The 13,178-nt window shown below is 42.0% G+C and overlaps 1 protein-coding gene across 3 annotated transcripts in view; it reads left to right on the top strand.

The window, feature by feature from the left end:
- TBC1D14 (TBC1 domain family member 14) overlaps positions 1-13,039 on the top strand; it is a 65,247-nt gene extending 52,208 nt beyond the window's left edge. For all 3 annotated transcript variants that reach the window (XM_068679849.1, XM_068679850.1, XM_068679851.1), the window contains 2 exons: positions 6,426-6,684; positions 9,699-13,039. In XM_068679849.1, coding sequence (XP_068535950.1) covers positions 6,426-6,684; positions 9,699-9,764 — 325 coding nt within the window. In that variant the 3' untranslated portion in view covers positions 9,765-13,039. The remainder of the gene's footprint in view (positions 1-6,425; positions 6,685-9,698) is intronic.
- The last annotated feature ends 139 nt before the right edge of the window (positions 13,040-13,178 follow it).

Raw genomic sequence — 13,178 nt, 5'->3', positions numbered from 1 at the left:
TGACAAGAGAGGAGAGGTCGTCTGCCTTGGCCTGCTGGCAGTGCTGTTCCTGCTGCAGCCCCGGGGGTTGGCATTGTGTGTCCCCAAGGCACGTTACCAGCTCATGTTTAACTTCCTGTCCACCAGGATCTCCAGGTCCTTTTCTTCAAAGCTGCTTTGCAGCCTGTTGGCTTCACATGCATTCTTTTTTTTTTTTTTTCCTGCCCAGCTGCAGGATTTGGCATTTCCCTTTGTCGAATTTCACAAAACTCATTTCTCATTTCATGAGACTCAGCTCATTTCTCTCATTTCTCCAGTGTGTTCCTCTAGAGCAGTGGATTAATCACTATTCCCAGTTTTGTACCACCTGCAAACTTGCTGAGCGTGGAGTCTGACCCATCATCTATGTCTGTAATTAAATTACTTGAAAGTATTGGCTGAGTATCAAACCCCGGAGTACTGTAGCAGTGTCCTGGCTTGAAATTTTAGTTTGTGCCACAGATTAATAACTTTCTGAGCTTGGCAGTTCAGCCAATTTTGAGTCCATCTCGCTCTTCATTTACCTAGTCCGTACTTCATCAGTTCATCAGTCAGGATTTTATGGGAGACAGTGGTGAAAATCATGCTAGAATCAAGATGAACAGTATCCACTCCTCATCTACCAAGCCAGTCATCTCATCATAGAAGCCTGTCAGGTTTTTCAGGCAGTATTTTGCCTTCAGAAATCCATACTGACTTCTCCCAATCATCTTTTTGTCCTTGATAAGGTCTCCTAGTCCTCAGGAACCTCTCCAAGTCACCATGATCTTTTTAAGTATCATTGAGGGCAGCCACACAATGACACCAGACAGCTTCCTCAGCTCTCAGGGATTTCTCACCAGGGCCCATGTGTGTGCCCAGTTTGTTTAAGTGTTCCTAAACTGAACCCCCTCTGCCCAGGGTATGGTTTCCTTGCTCCAGACTTTCCCACTGGTCTGAAGGACCCGGGATTCCTGAAGGCAAGTCTTCTCAGTAGAGACTGAGGTGAAAGCAGCAGTGAGTAGCACAGCTTTCTGCATGTCCCACTTCACCAGCTTCCCTGTCCTGTTAGCAGCAGGCCTGCATTTTCCCTACTCTTTTTTCTGCTGATGCACCTGTACAGGGCCCTTCCAGTTGTCCTTAACAGCCATAGCCAGGTTTAACTCCAGCTGGGCTTTGGTCTTCCTAATCTCTTCTGTGCGTGCTCAGACAGTGTCTCTGTATTCCTCCAGCGACATCTTCCTCTCCTTACTCCTTTTGTATGCTTTTGTCAGGAGCTCCTTGTTCATCCATACAGGCTTCCTGCTGCCTTTGAGTTCCTTTCATTTGCACATGCCTCTTGCACAGAGAGTACTGTTGCATGGGTTTTGTTTGACTTTGCTGTTACACTGGGATTACATTTTAATGCAACGTGAGTAGGGGAATGAGGGGGAGTGTGATGGATAGGCTCATTTCTCCCAGCATCTATAAATGCTATCAGAACGTTTTCTATGACTGAAGGCTGAGAATATAAACTGAACTGGATTTCTTTACTGCACCGCAGGAAAATGCCAGAAAAATGCTGGAATAGAAGGAAGGGAAGAGGGCAGGGGTTGGTATGACCAATGACAAGAGGAAAGACGTTGAAATGATATTAAACCTCAGGAATGAGGACTACTTCGAGTAGTCCTGTCCAATCCTATACTAAATTTCTGCACATTTGTCTTGAGCTAGTCAGCTTGTCCAGCCGTGTCTTTAGTCTTGTTAGGCAGTGGGGTTGGTGTTCATCTGTGTGAGATTTTGGTATGATATTTAAATGTATGTGTGTATGTGTATGTATTTATACCTATAAATATGTCTGAATATATATCTATATACCCTATCCTTTGAAAATCCTTTGATCCCATAGGAAGCAGATTTAGATCTTTTTAATAGCTGCTGGAAATTAATGAGAATTGGAGTTTATCTCTGCTGTCCCTCCATTACAGTTAGTAGGGAACTAGCCAGGAAGTAATATAGGAAAGATGTAAGGGAAAATGGGGAAAATGGTCACTGTCTTTGCAAGCAAGTAACTATTAAAGCAAAGGACTTCTTAAAATTTCGTTTCTAATGTTGCCTGTGGCTCCTGAGTGACTGCTGGTTTGACAGGGAATTTGCTGTAATATTGGTACTACTCTGTGAAAAACAAAGCTGTTTGTGGAAAGAAAGAAATTCCAATTATGTTTCATTCGCGGAAGAATATGGGGAAGCCTTGCTTGTGCACCTCCACGCCCAGTGAATTCTCTCAGACAGACAGACCTCCTGGTTGTGGGTAAAAATCTCAGCGAAGCAGCCTTGCCCTGACAACATCACTTTTATTTAAATGCATGTTTGCTCTGAGCTCCAGAGGGACGCCTGCTGCTATTCTGGTGGCTGGCATGGTTACTGTGCAGGCATGTGTGCAGGAAATCTCAGCTGGTGCCAGCTCTGGGGGGACTCCAGTAGCCAGTGCCGCGCAGCCCAGTTGCTGGGAAACCTCCTGCAATTGCAGTGGGATCGCCTGGGCTCCTTTGTGCTCCTCCGCGTAGCCGGTGCTGCAGGGAACGGCGCTGAAATTGTTATGCCCAAATCATTTGTTGGAGGGATACATGCCAAGGAAAAAGCAACACTACGCAAGTGATGTAATGCTGCTTTGGGCTTTCTTGGGGCTGGCAGGGGATTTAGGGAGTGCAGCTCCCCTGCCAGTTCACTGCCTTCTGTGACAGCAGGACGTCAAGGGCGTAAGAATTTAATTAAAAGGTACAGCAGAATGATTATCAGCGGCTACCTGCCACAAGTAAGGCATCTCTTTCAAAAAGGACCCACGTGCTTCAGGCTCAAATTCCAACTGCTGTTTCTCCTAGTCAAAATTCAAAAGCTAGACTTGCTTTTACTTTTTTTTTGAAGAATGTAAATGGAATCGAGTGTGCAAGGGCTGTAAAGAGCAACGTGCAGTCAGGTTCACACAAAACAGAGAGGAAATAGTGTGTGAATAGCCTGGTTTTGGCCACTCAGCACTGTCAGCTGATAGACCACAGGCTCTTCTGAGCAGAGCAGAATGTGGCTTTACAAAGGACACACATGGTCTATTTATGGCTTGCTGCTAATATACAAATACCTCTTCATTCCCACTCAGAAAAATGATTTGGGCAATAATTACAGCCCAGGGCTTTGTTTGTACCGCTGGCTAACCCAGTGGTTCTTTAATATTGCACTGACTGTGATTGTGCTCTGCGAACACGAACTTTCTATTGACACCCTGTACTTGCTATGATAAAGGTCCCAGCCGTTTCGTTTGTGTGGATGTTTGTAGTGAGCACGTCCAGTGAAATATTTATAGGCTTGCTGTCTGTCACAACAGGAAAAACATAATCTGTGTCATGCCAGTAACAGCTCACCCCCAAAAAGTGAGTCTCAAGATTGCGCTTTAAGTGCATGCTTCCTTTTCAAACTAAAAATGGATCAGAAGCTTCGAAAATTCTGTCCAAAGGTTTCTCGTGACATCCTAATTTCTTGATTTGGAGTTGTTACAGACTCCAAAAAATGAGTCTTCAGCAGAATTTACAGTGCACTGATCCTCATGTCACTGTGGGTTAGAGTGAAGTCAGGTGAAGCTCTGCATTGCCATGTAGCACACCTAGGCAAGAGAACAGGGCTTTTTGGGTGCTTCTGACTTGGTGAAATTGCCCAGAAACTAGCACAGTATTTGTACTGATGCATTCTAGAATGGAATCAAATTTATGAAGTTGCTCTGTTGCAGTCAGTTCAGCATGGTACGTAATGGTGACCTTTTCCTTACCCCTGTAAGGGGCAAAGTAAATGCTTCTGCTTTCTTCAACTTCAGTAATTTTAAAATCGTACAAAATAAACTTAACACTCTTACTCCAGTAACTCTAAAGGTGCTAATGAGAACAGTTCTCGTTATATAATAATAGATGCCTATAATGCCACTGTGCAATGAAGGAATGCACCAACTCTTAGGAAGATGTAGTCTTTGTCTAGCAGATGTAGGTGAAAGAGATAAAAAGGTAACAGCTAAAAAGCAGTGTGCCAGGATAAAGCAGAGAGGATCCAAGAGTAAATGTAAAAGCTGAATTAGTTCAGCAGTTTCCACAAATGGGCTCAGAAGTTGAAGAAGTATTCTTGTGCTGTTAGAGATGAGCACAACAATGTGCAGGATGAGAATATATTGGATCTGGTTTTCACTGGTGGTGTTGTGCCTGAGTTGTCGATCCAAAATCTGGCACACCTGCCTTCAGCACTCTTGCTAACAGTATCTTACGAAGACTTTTTAATTAAAAAAAAGGGGGGAGAGGGGCTTAAAATAGAGGCTATGATGATCATGGTAACAATGCTTTCTTGGTAAGATGATGGTCATGTGCTTTCCCTGTGAGCAGCACACTAGCCAGCATTTTATGTGTCTACCTCAAAGTACGCATTCATCATAAGCAGGGCCGGGAGCAGCAGGAGCATCTATCCGGTACTCATTTTTTCCCTCTTCCATACAGATAGCAGCCAGAACCCTGCGTTTATATTTCTTTGACACTGGCCATCTCCGTGCTTGTTAACTGCGTTGTCTGCATCTTGGTCTTCAGTGAGTTGAAAGAGAGCAGCAGGCAGAAAATCACCCTGCAGTCTGTGCAGGCGGATCATGTGCAAGCTCTGTGCTAGCGCTGCTGAGAGCTGCTGCAGCTGCTTTATTGCTGCAATAAATTTCAGCTGGCTTTCAGAGCAGTAGCTCGGATGTCTAATAAAAATGTCTTTCTGGAGGAAATGTTTTAAGGGAGCAAATCCTGGATCCGTTCTTAGCAGGAATGATTCCTGCTGTTGTGTCGTTGCTTATTCTAGGGGGCCCAATCTCCATCCACAGGGCTTGCTGCATTTAATTCCACGATGGTATTAATGAAAGTTAATTGCTTTATGAATTTCTTGAAAATTGCACTTCCATGCAAATTATGAAGAGATCAGCGTCAAACACCTTATTTGACATGACAGCTTTTTTATGTGGGTAAATCTTTTCCTACAAAAAGCGGTGTTCTAATAAATAGATGTGACTATTTCTTCTGACAGTTAATTTTCTGCATAGTTGCGGATTTAATACACATGGGTTATTCAGGTTAGGTGTGAATCATGACAGAATAATAGCTTTTGTGAATAAAAACGGAGCAAAAAATAGAGGCATTGTTGGCTTATGTTGAGGCAGGGCTAGCTGCTAGCTGAGTGTTTGCCTACCACTTGGTGACCAGGAAAGTATTCAGCTGAATTGCTTCCTATTGCACTGGTCTTTTTAAATGGGAAACCTGTTGCTGTTTCCTGTGCGCCTGGGTGTATAGACAAAAAGTTGTAATTCTGCTGTGCAAGTATTCTGCAGTGAGACATTTTTATATGGGATGTGACTGTACGAAGATGCTGAAAGTATAGACAAAGTCTGTAAGTCAGCATGTTCTCAGCCAATAACCCAGAGAAGCTGTTACCATGCTATTCTTCTACGTTCAAATGTGTTTGTATGTGTGTGTGTGCATATATATATATATATATATATATATATATATATATATGAACAATAGGTTTGTGGTTTTTTTTCCAATCCAGGCTCTACCACTTTCTTAATTCAGCTTTTTTGGAGAACAGAATTTTCATGATTTCCACTTGATATAAAAAATATGGCTATGAAATGTTAAAGCAGAATGAAGTGAAATAGTGCAAGGATGCTAAACCCTCAATATACTTGTCACCTGAATTTGTGCAAATGGCTTACTCTCTTATTGCTGCTTGTAAAATACAAAATTTTCCTAAAGCGTGCCGATTCAGGGAAGCATTATACTTGATGGGACATCATTCAAATAATCTGACATAGTAAAAAGCGAATATTGCAGAAAACCTTTGATGATTAGAATTTGCTGGGAAAAATAATTGATTTATATTGTGTGTGTGTGTGAGTCTTACATCTCCATTCCATTGTATTTTTTATTTAAACCAGAATTTCTTAAATAAAAAAGGAGAGGATTGATATGTGTGTGTGAAATCTTAAGCACAAGAGAAGTACTGTTAGATTGAGCGTACCTGAAAATAAATTTTGTGTTAAAAGGTAAGGGAAGGTTGTATTTATAGCTGAGGTTTTGCTGACCTCTGCTGGAGAAGGAATTATTTGCAGTTTTAGAGAGTGCAGCAAAATGTTCTGCAGTGCATATGTGGAGAAAAACGAGGCCTGGAAACCCAGGTGATGGTGATACGCTGTTACTGTTGTGTAGTACAATTTTGTATTGTTTCATATGTTGCTATGCAGCAACTAATAGAAGTAATTCTGAAATACAAAGGGAATATTCATATTTGAGAAGCATCAAACTTGCTAGTGAGCAGTCTGTACTTTTCTGAGCATCCGAGACGTTTTTCTTGTCCAGTAACTGTGAAAATTTTGCTCTGTTTTTCAGGATATTCACATTGTACAGCAAATCTTTGCCACTAGACTTGGCTTGTCGTGTCTGGGACGTGTTCTGCCGTGATGGAGAAGAGTTCTTATTTCGTACAGCCCTGGGAATATTAAAACTTTTTGAAGATATTTTGACCAAAATGGACTTCATTCATATAGCTCAGTTTTTAACAAAGCTACCAGAGGACTTACCTTCAGAAGAATTCTTTACATCTATTGCTGCCATTCAGATGCAAAGTAGAAACAAAAAGTGGGCTCAGGTAAAGAGGATGTTATCTTGGATTGTCAGATGAATGTATGGTACTCGTGAAGAACATTTTACACCTAGTGTTTGATTTTGTGGGTAGGTGGGACTGCATAGCTTGCTCTGTGTGATTAGTGTACATTCAGGTGAGTGGATTGCCTGAGGTTTTTGTTCCTGGTTCAGATGGTTCATTTTCTTTGAACATGAATTGTGTGTATGACCATCACATACCAAATAAATTCTCAGCCTACTGCTGCCTCAGATCTTTGCAGAGATGGGGAGATAGGAGTCTTATCCTGCCAAATACCCCCAGGTAGCCAGCTTTCAGCGGTTTTCTGCCAGTGCTTTTCAGTCTGTGATAACTAAAGGTTTAGTGGTGATCATCACAACAGGACAAAGACTTCAGAAATAATTTAGCCCTAGCAGTCTTCCTCAGTCTTCTTATCAGCTTCATTCTGACTACACTGGAATTTACCAGATTGTTTTTGCTTGCTGTGGCAAACTGAAGAAAAACTGCTGCTGAACTGTGGAGCAAATAGATGTCAAAGTGAGCTGGCTCACTGTAGGGTCGGTATTGGCTGACATCTTACCTACCTTGTTGACTCCTGCACCAACTGGCTTTCTTCACCAGCTAATTCCATTAATGAGTAATTTTCTATCAGGAAAGCCTCTTCACTCTCTAGCCATCATTTTCCAAGCCAGAAGTGGGTAGGAGCTGCGGGTTCGCTTGCATCCTGTGCATGCTGGAACTTTGTTGGGGTACCACTATTGAAACTGGTAGTTCTAGTAGAGATCAGCACCAAGACAACGAGGGTATGGGATTCTTTTCTTTTACAGAGATGCTGACTGGGATGGCTTTTTACCTTTTTTCAGTCTTTGGAGTTCACCAGGATGAGTTTGGACTCAGAAGCCTGAACTTTGCTTTTCTAGGACAGGCTTTTGGTAGGGTGTGACTTGGCTGCAGAGGTGGACTCGGAGCAGTAGTGTGGGGCAGTGCTGGGGCCTGTGGCAACACACACCCACCCAGGATGTTGGAGAGGTGAGGCTGCAGTTGCTGTGCTCCCTGGTTAGGTAATTATTTTTGACTATGAGTATTTTGGTAGAAGTTAGATACTTTGCTGTAGTACCATTTTTTTTTTTTTCCTAGGGAAATGCCTTTACAAATTAGCAAAATGAACGTCAAGTGTGATGGATTCTCTGCTTTGGAGTTAAACTTCTAGGTGGACTGACTGACCAGGGGCACTAGTTTGCAGAGGATGCCAAATGCTCCTGAGCTTAAAAAAATGGTGTTGCCCCATCTCAGCATCATCTCGTTTGGTTACAGTAACTGTCCTGCATAAGCAAGCAGGGTAACTTGAGCTGCTACTTCTTTGTTAGGAGTGTATTTGAGTGTGTAGAGCTAGGAAGTCAAATTCAGACTCCAGTCTCAGCAGTAGGTATACTTGAACCTCAGAAAAGCACTGAGCCATGCACCTTGCTGTACTCTGGTAATTCTGGTGTTGGTATCCTGCGTGTCACGTTCTGGGATGATACTGTCCAGAGATTACATTTGTAGGACCTCATTTAAAATGTTTCAGGCTGCTTATTAATCCTGCTTCCCTTGTCAGACAGGCTGGTGGGGTTTTCCATCTCACTCCATTTTCTCTTGGTCATTCTAACAGCATGATCAGGAAACTAAAGACTGAAGGAGACTGGCTGAATGATGACCAGGCCATGTCTGGTAACAAGGAGTGTGGGTGTCAACAGGAAGCCTGCAAGTTCTGGTTTTCTTCTGGAGTTACAACAAGGATCTCCAGGTTCTTGTGCCGGTACAGCCTTAGTCTGAACTGTGAGCGGCAGTCATACTCATGGCTTTGGCATCAGGTGTGGAGAAACAGCTTAGGCTCTTGGCTTAGTGTTTCTGGAATTTGTGCTTTGATTTTAGCTCCATTAAGTTTTCCAAATAACTAAGGAATCCAAGCTTTCTGTCAGCTGGCTTAAGGTCTATGTAAAATGCTTTTCTGGATCAGTATTTTGGTTTCACTCTCAGACTCCTTAAAAAGTTTTTTTTTCCATGAAGTACATTGTTCTTATGGCACTTCAAAGTCTCAGTAAGCTCATTTGATGGAATAGCTGTTGATTTATTCAGAATACCTTTGAGCAGGACCTTGCTGAAATCTCTCCAATTCTGGAAGCTGTCAAACAGCCCACCAGCAGCAGCTCTGTTCATGCCTCTGTTGAACACCTGTTGCAACAGCTCGGATGCTTTTGCTTTGAAATGCAGGCAGTGTTATGGAATTGCTCTGAGTGATTTACACCTACTTGCTGTTAATTCTGACGATGCAGAAGTTTGTTTGAAATTGGTCAGAGTTGCTCACCTGTAGCTGCAGTTCTTTGAGAGGAAATGTCCCGAAGTACATCGGTTCCCGGGTAGATCCTGGGGCTGCTGCTGTGCTGCGGGGGGAGTAACCAGAGGGCAGGGAGCTCATGCTGCTTGAGCAGCACGAGGAACTGGTGGCAGTGTGCTGTCTGCAAGTCATGAGGGCTAACAAAATTGTGCATCGGCTAATAGGAAATAAAAGTTTTCGATCTGAATGCAAATGGTGATTTTTTGCTTCAGAAAATCACAGAAGCAGATGTGGGGACAGCAATGTGCTCTGGGCGAGCACCAGTCAGTGCTATGGGAATTCCAAACAGGCTGCCCAGTTGCTGTGGTTTCAGACAGTTCATTTATCCTGAGAATTATAAATTCCCCTCAGGCAGCTTCTTTTGGTGGTGGTACACTTGTGTAGTCTGGGTAAAAATCCCACATCCAGGCTTCAAGAGTGAGTGTGTGTGTGTTGGGGAGAGATTGAACCATCATTAAATCCATTCGTATTTCCCATGGCACAAGGATGGTCTTCAGCAGAGAGGTTCTCAGTTTTGAGAACCTAACTAGATTTACCAGCTAAAATAGTATTGCTCAGGGGTAATGAAATCAGAAAGTCTTTGGACAGGGATTTATTTGTAAACCTAATACATTTTTTCTCTCTCATTCCATGAAATATCTAGATACTGGCTGCTCTGCAGAAGGATAACCGGGAAATGGAAAAAGGAAGCCCTTCCCTCAAACGTTAACTCCGGCTGCCTCCAGGAACTCAGAGGAAAAGATGGAAAGTGGCAAAAGTATTGGATAGTGTTTTGACACGTGTGAGCCTGCAAATCAAAGTGTTACTTCAGTTCTTTTTCAGTAGTAGGATAGCCTTAAAGGGGAGAGAGGAAGAGAGAAGGAAAAAAAAAGGAAGTGGGGGGTTAAAACCTTTGTGAGTGAAACCTAGGCTTAGCCTTAAACTTTTAGCAGAGTGAGCGTTTGCAGTGGACAGCGATACACATCAGGTGTCTGATGAGGGCAGTAAAACTAAGCACCATTAAGGTTTCTTTCCTTTTTTTCACTGATGTTTTAAAATACTGGGCATTCAGCACTGTCGGTTGCTTTGAAAGCTATTCCCTAGTTTTGTTGTTAGGCAGGATGTGTTTCCCATACCCCTCACAGGAGCTGGATCTGGGTTTTAAATAACTGGTGCTGGAATTTATACTTAAACGATGCAAGGACCATTTCTTTAGAAATGCTTCTGGTTTTATAGGCTGTAGGTCCCATTTACCAAAGAGATCGTGTAGACATAGAACTACATTCCATTCTTTAAGGAAAAACGTTAAGTTAACTTGGAAAAGAAGTCATGCTAGCAGTGTAAAACCAATTATTCTTCAAGATGCCTTGGAAATCCGTGTTCCAATCTGGATGCATGTGGAAAATGTTCCATTTTTCCGGCTAGATCCCAGACTCACCAGGTGTGGGTCTAGCACGGAGCTGGCATTATTTCCCAATTGTACTGTCTTGCCTCTGCTCAAACACGGGGTCACATACTAGTAACTGTATGCTTCCATGTCTCCCTCCTCTGGGCAGTGCTGCTCCAGGGTGTTCCTGCCTACCAGCTACTTATTGCTGTGCCATCTGGCCAACTGATAAAACCATGGGCTGGGCAGATGAGAGGTGGTTAAAAGGAATTTTTATGGGTACTTGAAACCTAGCTCTGCTCACTGGCAAAACCGAGGAGGAAGGGCACAGGGGAGGAGTTCCATAAGCCAACACTGCTGCTGAAAAGAAAAGCTTACAGGGGATCTCTTGAGGTTGCTGCTGCCATAGTGGAAAAGCGTAAATGGAGCTGAACTTGATGTGGTAATGAGTAGAAATTTATTGGGAAATGTGTCAGACAAATACTGTGGGAACAGGTACAGGCTGTCATTTCCTAGCATTGAAGCCAGCCTCGAGTAGAGATGAGCACGTTACACAGAGCCAACAGCAGATGCTCAGTTGTTACTCCGCTCGGGTTCCCTCTGCATTCAGATGAATGTTGAACTGTAAATCATGAGTGCCTCTGATTTACAAGAATGTTTATAGTGTAAAATCTGTTTTATAAATAATGGCTACCATTGAAAAGGGAAACTAACCGAAGCAATATTTGTGTTAACTGTCACCGGGAATTACTAGCTCCTCCAGCTACGTGGCCATAGGCTTCCCAGTGCTTTTCAGTCTGTTTTATGCTGAGCATTTTGGCATTGTCTGAATAAAAACATGAGAATAATAGTTGCACACTGCTCAAATCAACCTAGACAGTAAGGGATGTAATCAAAAGACTCTCCTTTAGTACAACATTCTTTCTGTGAGTGGTACTTTGACTGTAACGTTAAAAAAGAATGAAAGCAAGGTTTCTTGGTTAACTGTTTGAAGACTCCTATCACTTTGGAATACATGTACTACAAGTGCAGCCTGCAAGTCTGTTACCTCATTGGCCTTTTTTCCTGTCCACTTCATGTACCTGGTGTAATAGATGTGTGTATTTTTTGTTGGCCATCTGAATTTCTCCAAAAGGCTTCTTCTGGGCCATCGCTTACTGAAAACAGACATCAGGATGTTGATATGAAAGCCTGTTAATTCTCCCAGGATTTGTGTAGCTCTGATCCTTTAATGAGCGGTACTTGTACGGTACATTGCTTTGATGTGCAATAGAAAGCTGGAAGGTCAGTAAGTGGTTTTTAATGCTACTTTTACTACAACAAATACACCTTTTCACAAAGGGTATGAGAGGCCTAACATCCCCAACATTTGCACTATGCTTTTAAATGATTTATTAAACACAGAGACAACTCTTTCCACAGCATACGTTTTTTAGGTGGTACTGTAACTGGCTTTGTGATTTAAGTCCTCCCTGTAACTAGGTGTGTATTTCTGTTTAAACCAAGTCTCGAAGGATGGCTCGCTTGTCTGATTAGAACATATTCTGGAGCCAGTAGGTCTGTTTTAGCCATCTGCAGCCTGTTCTCGTTTTTTTCTTCTCAGTAACATGTTGAATGTAAGAGTGGAAATGGGCATAGTTGTGGGAAAAGGCCTGCTGCAACACCTGTGCACTGTTTGTTACTTGCAAACGTAATTATTTTGTTCAGTGATTTGATCTTTCTGTTTTTAGAAGATGTATATATTTTCTAAATGATTTCTTTGTGTATATAAGGTATGTTCTTTAATGAAGAAAAGCAATGCAATAAGGAGCTTTGCACAGTTTGTTTTCAAACAAAATGCATTTGAAAAAAACAAAATCACCTGCCTGAAGATGCAGTTGTTTCAACTTGTCAGTACCTTGATTTGAAAATAATGCTTGAATTTTGATAAAAATAGAGTTGAGTTGTAATGGCTTAGAATTACTTGCCACTGAGCTTTTTAAATTTCTTGCAGCATACCAAATCTCTTGATTATTAAGGAGGGTTTCTGTAATAAATTCAGGGATTGCATAAAAGATTTTGACAACTTAATTTTATTGTTTGGATGCCTGAGGGCATCTGTAACGCGATGCATGAGATTTTCTCCCATTGAACAGGTGTCCCCATCAAAGCAAACTGTTTTATGTTCTTCATGGGTTTAAGGAAAAATAAAAATGCTGCAATACATCAGAAGGCTGCAACTGTCACTGCACGTGCAGCAGGTGAGAGAAAACAAACAGAAAACTTCAACCAGGTTAGGAATTCTGTACAACCTGCACTTTATTGTAAAGCCGTTCCACAACTCCAATCCGCAATCAATCCATTAACGTATTTCGTTCAGTACAGACTTTTATTTGGAGAGGTACCTTATAACAGCTTCTTTTGAATGTTTCAAAAACTAGAGTGACATGTAGAGAACTGTTGATACATCCCCTGTACATCATGTTCAAATTGTTTTTATGTAGTTACATGTTTTGTTTAGATACGTGTATCAAACTGGAACTTTTTCAACTGTAAATATATGGTTTTATTAAATAAAGTCATGTAAAGTTATCTTAAATCACCTGTTGTCAGCGTAATTCAGAAATTAAAACTTTCTTTGTTATAAAAGAAGAAAACATGGTTTATTTTGTTCCGTAATTGCTAGGTGTCCTTGTGCTCATCTTGAGGTGGTTTTGCTTTAATTCTTACGTAAACCTAACTTCAGATATTCGAGTGGAGAAGCTTCCCATCCCTTAA

This window comes from Anas acuta, chromosome 4 (assembly GCF_963932015.1).
Source record: "Anas acuta chromosome 4, bAnaAcu1.1, whole genome shotgun sequence".
NCBI lineage: Eukaryota > Metazoa > Chordata > Aves > Anseriformes > Anatidae > Anas > Anas acuta.
Note: the sequence above shows the minus strand (reverse complement) of the source record. Positions and strands in the feature narration are given on the sequence as shown.